Source organism: Podarcis vaucheri (assembly GCF_965113315.1).
Source record: "Podarcis vaucheri genome assembly, chromosome: 7".
Classification (NCBI taxonomy): domain Eukaryota; kingdom Metazoa; phylum Chordata; class Lepidosauria; order Squamata; family Lacertidae; genus Podarcis; species Podarcis vaucheri.
Window position 1 is genome coordinate 92,022,802 of NC_138765.1, and position 11,343 is coordinate 92,034,144.

Genomic DNA, 11,343 nt, shown 5'->3' on the forward strand with positions numbered 1-11,343 from the left:
TTGCAGTCCGCAAAGCACTGGAGGGCATTAGGTTGGGATACCACTGGGTTCCAGAGCACCATGAAAGCAGGGCTGTCAAACCCAGAAGGACAGGCAGCTAATCCCCAAAAGCAAAGCCAAAAGGAAACGGACCTATGAAATCGCCAGAGTTAAACTGCGGTGTTAGCCTGTATTGTACTGCCTTGTTTTGCAAAGCATTTGCCATTTGGGTATGGAAAACCTTCGTTCTTTACTTGATATTCAGAGGAGCTCTTGTGCGCAGCCAGCTGAGACCTTACAGATGTTCACGGCAGACCAAACATCTTGTTGAGAAGTGATTCAGACACTCACTAGAACATATCAGTTCAAGCACATGAACAGCATACTGTATTTCCACCTATTTATCACACCACACACACACACACACACACACACACACACACACACAGGGACGCAGACTTATAAAAAATATTGGGGGGGCCCGGGAAAGCTCGTGAATATGCAAATAAGCTCATGAATATGCAAATAAGCTCATGAATATGCAAATAAAGTGGCGCCGCCCCCTCGTGAGCGAATAGGGGAGAGCGTGCTGCGCCGAATAATCAGCTCCGGAACAGCTGATATGCGGGAAACGTGGGGCTAGCCGGAGAGAGGGCGAGCCCCCTCCGCTCCGGCCCTAAACCGCTGAAACCGCCAGGAGGAAGGAAATTCCCCCCGGCAGTGCCTTGCCAGTGGCGGTGGTGCTGCGAAGCAGCGAGGCAGGAGCCCCCACCCCCAGGGATTCCCTAATCTCGCGGGGGACGGCCGGGGCTCTCCAACTAGGGCGCGCGGCTGGCTGGCTGGCTGGCGAGGGAGCAGGTGGGGAGGAGGCGGGGGACGGCGGTGGCGCTCTGCTGGAAGGGCGCCCGAGATTATGGGGGGGGCTGAGCCCCCCCAATAAAATTTTTGAGGGGGCTCGAGCCCCCTCAGGCCCCATGGAGTCGGCGCCTATGCACACACACAACCATTGCTAGTTCCTAAGGTGCACACCTCCTGCATTTCTGGGATGAAGGACGGGGTTGTAGCACAAGGGATGCTTATGAGGAGCTGAAGGAGAGTCACAGGGGCTTTTTGCTCTGCCAGTCTGGGGAACCCCACCTTTACCCCCACGGATAAAGAAATGTGCAAATCTCCATGGGGCTCACCACATAAGAGGCCAATTCTTGTGCTGCCACCCTTTGGACCTCTTGTGGAGGAAGCACACAAAGAAGGGCCTCACAAGATGATCACAGGTCCATCTGCTTGGTGGCTTTGATGGCTGGTAGCTGCTAGCCTGGGCACAAACCCTGCTTCCTCAGGGGATGGCAGAAACAGTTTGGGAATTTTAAAGGAGACAAAAGAGCACAGAGGAGCTGATGTTTGCTTGGGAGGGATCCAATGTTGCTTTAAAGATCAGCTTTGCCTGATCTTCTAAATAAACACATATTCCTCCCCACCCTTAAAAAAACAACATCCGATGGTGAGTCTCTCCTCAGACGGATCCTGATTTTGTTCCTGTGAAAGGTTGGCCAAGGAACTTTTGTTCCAAGAAACATTAATAAATTTCTAGCTCTGCTTGTATGCTTAAAAGAAAATTTGGAAGCACCAGAGGCTGTCACTACTTGCAGCTGCTACTCTCTCAGCACCACAATAATCCCTAAAGCAAATCAAGATATTTTTTAAAACAATGCTACTGCCATTTTTGTAGAGCATCAGAGAGCATTGTTTAGAGAATTACTTTGAAAATGCTTCTCAAAAGTTGGTGTAATTCAATGAAAAATTTTGGTCCTCATCAGGGGATTTGTTCACCTTGTCATCATCATTATTTTGGACATGAATTATAGGAGACCATTTTGAAAGAGTACATTTTGAAAGCTCAAAATCACCCAGCCCCCTGCGATGGAATATTATTCCAGAGAACAACCGCCTGGCTCAAACTTCAAGAAGCTTTCAGAATACAAACACGGCTGCTATTGACAGAGATTAATCACTTGCACTAGGAGAGCATCGGTGATGTGATATTCTGTGTTTCTTTGCCATTTTTCCTGCTGTGGATGAGTAGCAAATGCAGTTGTCTTTGATACTGGTTCGGTATTTTCATAGCAGCTTTTACACAGCTGTTGTGTGTCTGCCCATCTGAGTCATTGGGAGAGGTGTTAATCTTCTAGGGCACATCAAAATTGGAAACACTCTTCTCCCTTTGATGCAAGCGCTAATTTCAGATTTGCAGTTTGCAATCTCTGATCCTTGCATTTGCTGGGATGTGTCAGTGTTGTGAGCTTTGAGCTTGTTGTCTTGTACGCTGAGCATATTTATCTGCATGGTGCGTTTGTCCAGAAAATTAAGTTACTAACTGGAACAGCAAATGTTTCCCAAGACCAATGACAGAACCTCTAAGCATGACCTTAGAGGAGCTTTCTGCAACCCAGTGACCTCTAGAAGTTTTGGACTACAATCCCCATCAGCCCCAGCCAGCATGTCCACATGACACGAGGGCTGATGTAGTTCAAACATCAGAAGAGCTCTCAGTCGGGGGAAGACACACAGTGGCTGCACATTTAGCCCTGCCCTTGGGCAGTGCAAGTCCCCCTTCTGAAGTGGGGAGTCTTTGGCTGAATTGTGCTGTTAGCGTGTGTGTGTGTGTGTGTGTGTGTGTTATTTTCTAATTGTGTTTTGAGACTTGCAAGACTCCTCGCGAGGGCAGCATGCCCAGGAAGGTTGGCTAAAAATCTTTGAAAGAGATACATAAAAACAAATATCAGGATACACCCCCTGTGCAATTTAGAGCTCTATTCTTCTATGGTTTTAAAGCACATGAAGGAACCTAAAGAGATAGAAGAGTCTCCCAGCTTAAGAACATAAGTAGAGCCTAATGGATCAGGCCAATAGCCCTTCTAGTCCAGCATCCTGTTCTCACCATTGCCAACCTGTGGGAAACCTGCAAGCAGGACCTGAATACAGCAGTTCTTTCCCAACTTGTGGTTCCCTGAAACTGGTGTTCAGGAGCATTCCTGCCTCTTGTTTGAAATTGCATTCAAACATAACTATGCATGAGTGTTAGTTAGTGGATGAAAGGGTTAAGACCACAGAGTTAGATTCCTAGAGTTGGCTATGTCACACCCCCTCTTTTTCCGATGAGGGAGGAAGTCAAGCCTTCACTTCCTGTTCCCTGTCTCATATATCCTCCAACATTTCTCCAATGAAAATAGGGACATCTCATTCCTTAATGATAATTTTACTATTTATACCCCACACATCTTACTGGGTCGCCCCAGCATTCTGGGTAGCTTCTAACATATATAAAATATTAAACATAATAAAACATTAAACATTTTTTAAAACTTCCCTATACAGCTCGGGGGGGGGGGGTCAGATAACTCCATACCCTCCAGTGAAAATAGGGACGTCCTAAGGAAAAGCGGGACATTCCGGGATCAAATCAGAAACCGGGACGGCTTCTCTAAATCAGCGATGTCCCTGGAAAATAGGGACACTTGGAGGTTCTGCTCTGTTTCTCTCTGCACCATGTAACTGACCGAGGAAGGTGTGTCCAAGCTAAGCTCCAAGCTCAGAACACCTGTTTGAAGCTATCTTTCTGTATTTTCTACCCAAGGGTATTCTGCCTGTGTTCTCCTTGCTGCTGCTTGGATAAATGCATGACTCTGACCTTTGGCTTAAGAGTGTGTGGTCTGTTCATTGCAGGAGGAGTAAAAAGGGAGAAGCACTTTGCTAGTGGACGAGACAGGAAATGCAAAAGGTTTAACAGCCTAAATTCCCATGCTATACTGCAGCTTGACTTTGAAATTAAACTCTACTACTAGTCCCCAGAAGTTTAGCCGCATGTTTTAAATCTAGACTGACCCTGCCAATTCTTTTGTTATTTACCCAGCACACGTGGATCACAGAGATTCATATGTTTTTCTTCCCACACCTCTGACTGTGGAGGCAGAGTTTATCCCTTCACAACCTCACAGACAGGGCTAAACACACAGCCCCTTTGCACATGCGTTGCTGCTTTGTGCGAGTAACACAGCTCCAAAGGGAGTATAGTCTACTCTAAAGCCTCTGGAGAGTCTCAGTTGGTGAAGGCTGCTCAGAGATATTATCTGCTTAAAGCTGATCAAAATAAGAAGTTGCATATGATTTGACAGGTAGTGGAGAAACAGAGCAGTGGAAGGAATGCTCTGCTAAGTCTTCCTTTCCAATCTCACCTGTGCTGCAAACTCAAATAAGCAAGTCACTCTCCTCGCGGCTTTTTCCTCTTCCCTCTGCAATGTGGGGAGAATAATACCGAGCTAACCCACTGGCCTTTCAAAAATATCACGAAGAGAACGTGAAACAATTCCAACACTCTCAAGCCCCATGCAAATGCTGTGGCTGGGATCCAAAGAACTATTTTTGGCACATTTTGAGGGCCTGGGCATTATGAATGGATTTTTGTCACATATTTGTTTCCTTTCCACAAACAGCAGCCTCCCCCTCCCAGTCTAAAGTCAGTGTAGAAACTCCCCTTGGTTTCAATAAAAGTTTGCCGTGAGGGATGGTTGCCTGAGAAACAGGAGACCCCCATCAGCCCACGTCCCCCTTTTTGCACTTCTTTGGATCTAGGCCTTAAGCATTACGACATCAGGGCTTGTGGGTGAGATGCAGACGGACAGTTCAGGGCCAAGGGGGATTTCACATTAAGCCCATCTGATCTTCTCTCTTGCAGTTTGTCAATAAAAAGTTGTGTCCTCAAGAAGACCAAAGCAACCATGGCAGAGTAGATTGCCCCACTTTCCTCCCCTTTTATCTTAATACAGAAGCAAAGCTGGGGAGAGGCTCCGGTTTTCATCAGAGCATCTTCCTGTCCCACCTCCCAGGGCAAAGGCAGAAGGCAACTGCACTCAGCTCCTGCTCTGGGGCTTTTCCTATGCCTCTGGTTGGCCAGTGTAAGAACAGAATGCCAACCTATATGAACTGAAGGCATCCCTGTTTAGGGAAGTTTTTAATGTCTGATGTTTTATTGTATTTTTAATGTTTTGTTGGAAGCTGCCCAGAGTGGCTGGGGAAACCCAGCCAGATGGGCAGGGTATAAATAATAAATTATTATTATTACTTTTGGCCTGACCCAGCAGAATTCTTCTGATGTTCTTGGGCTCTTATAAAGGGGATGTTTAATCCTGCTCCCCTCTGCCATTCCTTGTTATTTACACAGGGGTGGGGAGGAATACATGTTCATGTAACATGCCTGCAATTTTTTTTCCTTCTGTTGCAGGACTAATAGCAGCTTGGGAGGTGGGGAAATGATTTAGATTGGGGAAATGGTGCAGGAGGGAATGGGTTAAAAGTCTCCCTCCCAGCACTGCTGCTTTGATCAGAATCCCCCATGGCTGCTCTAAAGAGAGACACAGAAAGAAAAGGAGAGGGAGAGGGAGAAAGATCAGAAGTTCCTATCAGGAACCTCCCATATCTTGCTTGTTTTATTCCTCAGCTAATGCCTGGCCTGTTCCATGTCTTCCTTCCAAATCTGGGAGCAAAGCCTTTGCTGACTGCTGCTGACAAGTACATCTGCTACTCCAACAGTAAATTCTGTTGTAATGTGCATTTTGCACAGTTGTGCTGGCGGGGACTGGTGAGAGCTGTACTCCCAAACATTTGGAGGGCACCAGGCTGGGGAAGGCCATGTGATGTGTTGTCATTGCCCAAATCTCCCAAGCTCCACACTGTCGGCTTCTTCTTTCTCATCCTGGCAAGTTCTTTGTTTCCACAACACGCACAAAGATCAGGCTGAGTCCAGCACAGCCCATCATTACAACGTTCAGACAATTATTCCAAGCCACACAATATAATTTGGGACTCTCTGTTGGCTAAATTAGGAAGGTGAAGGACTATGAAAGGAAGGGGAGGGGAAATGCAAGGAGTCTTTGAGGAGAAAGAATTAGACATGGATGCAGCATTCCATCAGTTGGCACTTCTATGAAATCTCAACAGAAGGGTATGAGAAGGGAGACAGCCCTTCACCTCCTTCCCCCCTTGTTTTATCCCTTATTCTGCATTCTGCTCCTCCACACCCCACTCTTCTCCTCTCTCTCTCAGCCAGCACACCAAGATCTGCAACAGACGCCTTGCTATCGGTTGCCACCTTATGCCCGAGTATGAGACCTCGGTGTGTGACAAAAACCTGCCTTGCATCTGCATAATCATTATTTGATGCCTATTACCATCAAGTGGAGGGACGCGGGTGGCACTGTGGTCTAAACCACTGAGCCTTGGGCTTGCCGATCAAAATGTCAGCAGTTCGAATCCCCACGATGGGGTGAGCTCCCATTGCTCAGTCCCAGCTCCTGCCCACCTAGCAGTTCGAAAGCACGCCAAAAAGTGCAAGTAGATAAATAGGTACCGCTCCAGTGAGAAGGTAAATGGCATTTCTGTGCACTGCTCTGGTTTTGGTGTTCCGTTGCACCAGAAGCAGCTTAGTCATGCTGGCCACATGACCCAGAAAAACTGTCTGTGGACAAACACCGGCTCCCTCGGTCTGTAAAGCGAGATGAGCGCCGCAACCCCACAGTCATTCACGACTGGACTTAACTGTCAGGGGTCCCCTTTACCCTTTTACCATCAAGGAGTGACTTGGCACATGCAAATGTTGCAGATCTGTTCTCACAAATAGGAACTTTCATACCCTCCAAAGTGACTTAAAACATACCCTCCAAAGTGACTTAAAACAAAACAAAACTTTTCACATGCTCATGTGTATTTCAGATGCAAGTGTCAGAACAGCAAGATATGCATATGGATGAGTAAACCAGCTCAAGGAAAAGATCTCATTGGGAACTATTTATCTGTAACTGGGCAGGTTTAACGTTAGTCACAATCCATGGAGGAATATGACTCGTGTTCATGGATACAAGTTTCTGGAGCCAAAATGGCCATATTTTGCATATTTGCTGAATCTTCATAGAATTATGGCATATACAGAAACCATCTAAATGCTTCTATTTGGTGTCACAAAGGCAACCCACTCTCTTACACATCCCACATAGGATCCGTATATCAGGACGAATTCTGTTGTCTCATTCTGATGACACTGCAGATGAGCCTTTTCCAACACAACATGCCTCCTTTTCAATTAACTCTCCAAGTGAAAACTAGTTAACTTGGAGAATGGAATGAGCAACACTCTAGAAACGAATCTTTTCCAGAGATAACGAGAATTCCTTACTTTATACCTGGGGAATGTTTTATAGTCGTCAACGGGGAAACCACACTGTTTTCCAATTTAGCTCCAATTGTGAAGGGCAGTGTGTATTCTATTCTGCTACTGCTCTGCAAGAACAAATGGTTTTCATTTCACAAAATGATATTGTGCTTCAAAATGCACATATGCATGCACACAAGAACCTCTTACGTGAGGAATATTGGAAAGTGGAGACCTTTTTTAAATTAAAAGGAAGAATAATGCTAAAGCTAAGAAGAGCTTCACCACTGATAAACAGAAAGCTTTGAATTCCACCAGGTTACAGAGAGATGTTTACAATGTATGGGTGGCTAACAGCTCTCTTCCCATGGGAACTATTAAAGAGGATTCTTTTCATTAAGGCAGCAGGTACTATTCTGCCACCACCACTCCAACTCTACAGTTTTATGATTCTTTCTCTCAGGCTCTTCTGAAACAGATGGAAGGTGAGGATGGTCCAAAGGGTCATCTAATCCTGAGCCTAGCCAGGATTTTTTGGGGGGGCAGAACCTCATATTTGTATTGATTTGCATTGATTTTGATTGCCTTCCCCCACCCCTTGGCTACGCCCATGCATCTAATCCAGCACTCTGCAGTGCAAGAATCACAGCTATAAGAACCATTGAGCCTAGTGGGACTTCCTTCCGAGTAAACTGCCATAGGAATGTGTGGTGTGCCTTTTTTTAATACCGTGTTTTAAATCATTGTAGCCCACTTTGGGTCTGCAAAGTGAAGGGCAGTCATAAACTAAAACAGTAATACCACCACAACAAAAAGATGAGTTGTTTTCAAGAATCAGTGGGGTATACTGAACACAGTGATATTCTTGGATGTGGCCAGAGTGGTCCAGCTGGTGACTGGTCCAGATGTTGTTGGACTCCAGCTCACATCAGCCATGCCCACTGGGCATGCTGGCTAGGGCTGGTGGGAGCTGGCATCCAATAACTTATGGAGGGCCACAGGATAGACACCTTGCTTGCATTGCACAAGTCACTATTTGTTAGTCTAGCCTTTGTAAGGTTGTTGCAAGGATAAAATGGAATCATAATATATGTGGCTCTTGGAGCTCCTCGGATGAAAGGTTAAAAGACACCTCACATTTTTGCAATGCTTTTTAAAGTGTTTGACGTACTTTCCTTGTACTATTTCAATCCTATAGTATAAATCAGTCTTATAGATTGGGGCAGGGGGATGAGGTTGAAAGAGGAAGCTAGAGTCACCAAGTGTGCTCTTGGTTGAGGTGAAATTCCAACCAGAGATGTTCTGGTCACTCTTAATGACTCAGTTGACCCTTTGGTTTCTTCATTTTAGGGCAATGACACAAAGCCTGCTGGTGCAAACGTTTCCATTTCACAGGTGTGGAACTGAATGTGGGAGGTTCTAGTTTGCCCCAGGCATGTGTGAGACCAGGGAGGGATTTGAAGCCATATCTCTGTGGTACGTACAGCAGGACCCAAAAGTGGCTGGGGAAGCCCAGCCAGATGGGTGGGTATAAATAATAAAATTATTATTATTATAAAAGGAATGGAACCCCAAAGAGTGGACTTTAGACAAATACATGGAGGGCAAGGCTCTCAACAGCAACTAGCCATGATAACTAGGTTCTACCTTCACTCTCAGAGATTAATATGCCTCTGAATAACAGCAGCTGGGAATCGCAAGTGGGCAGCATGTGCTGTTGTGCTCATGCCCTGCTTGCAGGCTTCACATCTGGACATCTGGTTGTCCACTGTAAGAAGAGGATGCTAGACTAAAAACGGGTTTGCTTTTGCCTGATCTGGTGGGACTCTTCTGATGTTCTTATGTGCGCTTCCAACATTACCTTTCTGCTGCATGTAAGGCTTTTGAATCTTTGTCAGTGTTGATTTGAAAACACCATATCCATATCCAATCTATATCCATTTCATCCTGAGGCAAGCTGTTTAGCACGATGTTTTTATTTACCTTCTGTGTTTTTGCACCATTTGTAAGTCAGGCTGAGACTGCTTGTAGAAATCCAATAAATTCTAATACCTAAAAAGCAGCAGCAGCAGCAGCAGCAAGAACTGCTTTGCTGGGTCAGCCCAGAGCTCCATTCTAGTCCAGCCCTGTTTCTAAGAGCGATCAGCCACTTTCTCCTTATATCACACAGATGCATATGCCTCGCCATCTTCCATCTTGCCATGCAAGAAACACAACCAGAGTTCAAGAACACTTTCCAGGCAGCTAAAAAGCGGGGCTGGTAAAGGCCACCTGGGCCAACAGAGAGACATGGAGGGCCACATTTGACCCTCAGGTTTTTTATCCCTAGTCCAAAAGCACCCTCTGATCCAGAAGGGCCTCTCCCAAGTCCTGACAGGTGACCTTTTTAAACATGGAAGGAACAGGGGGAGAGGCAGTCAGTCAACCTGGGAAAATACACTCTGCACTTGCTCAGGGACACTCTCCACTAGGGCTGTGCCCTGCACGCAACAAACAAACCAGCTCCCCAACTTTTGTCAGGACTTGATCCCAAGTTGGCCAACCTCTCACTTTTCACTCCAGGCTCTTCAGCCACCTCCCCTGTTTTTCCCTAGCACGTTTCTTCGGGCTCTCTTTCCGCTTCTTCCCATCGCATCCCGACGCTCAGAACCCAGGTTCCAGCGTCCAGCCCCCGCGCGCCGGTGTATCTTCCTCACCTGTCCACGGCGATGGCCGTCATGGAGTAGATGCTGGAGAAGACGGCGGCGATGGGGAAGAAGTTCTGGAAACGGCAGTAGAAGAGGCCGTAGTACCAGACGCTGTGGACGGCGTAGGTGAAATTGACCAAGGTGTTGAAGGCAGCCATGGAGGCTTCGGCGAAGGCCAGGTTGACCAGGAAATAGTTGGTGACGGTGCGCATCCGCTTGTGCGCCAGGATGATCCACATCACCACCAGGTTGCCCACCACCGAGACCAGCACGATCAGCGCGTACGCCACCGCCCAGAGCGCGACCTGCCAGCCCGGCTGCACGAACTGGTTTTCGTCGAGGGAGGCGTTCGTCGAGGCGTTGGAGCCGTTCGAGGGGGTCCCCTCCATCGCCCTCAGGGTAACTCGGGGAGCGCCAGCGGGAGCAGCATGGGGGCCGCCTCAGCAGCAGACGGGGCGGGGGGTGGCGGCTGTGGCCCTCGCGCGGAAACTTGCGCGGGGTTTGCGTGGAGGCTGCCGCGCCCGTCGGGCAGCGGGAGGGGGCCCAGGTGTTCTCCGCAACCGGTCACTCGCCTCGCTCTCCGCGGCGCCAGGCAGCACGGAACTCTTCTGCGGGGAGCCGCCCCGTCGAGGCTGGCTTCGGCTCTCGCACCGCCCGAGTGGAGGCTGCGTGGCGGCGGCGAAGCGGCTTTTTATAGCCCGGCAGCAGCGGCGGCGGCGGCGCGTCAGGGAAGGTGGGCAGCGGAGGCGGCGCGCAGGCGGCCGGGCGCGCTCTCGCGCGGGGGATGCAGTTGCGGCAAAAGTGGAGGCGTCTGCTCGGCGAGGGCCCCCGGGGGCCCCGGAACCAGGACCGTCCAGCCTTAGCTCTCGGCGCCCCGCAGTGCCTCTCCGTCCAACCCCGCGATGGGGAATCTTTTGCTAACGGAGAGCCACATGTTTTCTAGGTAACCTGCCAGGGGCCGAGGGTGAGCGGGGCCGGGGGCCAGAGGGGGAAGAGGCAGGCAGAGCCATTTGCCCTTCCTAGACTTGGCTGGTTTGACACACACCCAGACCCACGCTGCTTTTAGCGTGCAAAATGTGGAGTTGTGGGGCGGGTGCAGCTGAAAAGCTGATAACGTGCAGTTTGAAAAATCGGAGAACTGGAGGGAACCCGAAGGGCCCCCGCAATGTAGGAATCACAGTTAAACAGCGGTAACATTGGACAGGTTAGGCGTGTGTGTTTATTAAGTGGTTCAGTGGCAGGCAGAAAGTGTCAGCATCCAAAAAAGCGAAATAAGGGTAGAATTAAATCAAGGATTGCATAAATTATAGAATCATAGAATCATAGAGTTGGAAGAGACCACAAGGGCCATCGAGTCCAACCCCCTGCCAAGCAGGAAACACCATCAGAGCACTCCTGACATATGGTTGTCAAGCCTCTGCTTAAAGACCTTATCTCAGTATTAAGAATGCTTCAGACAAACTGCCCAAACTTTCTTCT

General features: G+C 48.3%; 1 protein-coding gene across 1 annotated transcript in view; it reads right to left on the minus strand.

Moving 5' to 3' along the window:
* TACR1 (tachykinin receptor 1) overlaps positions 1 to 10,522 on the minus strand; it is a 60,836-nt gene extending 50,314 nt beyond the window's left edge. The window contains exon 1 of the mRNA XM_082230303.1: positions 9,874 to 10,522. Coding sequence (XP_082086429.1) covers positions 9,874 to 10,253 — 380 coding nt within the window. The 5' untranslated portion in view covers positions 10,254 to 10,522. The remainder of the gene's footprint in view (positions 1 to 9,873) is intronic.
* Between the last annotated feature and the right edge of the window lie 821 nt (positions 10,523 to 11,343).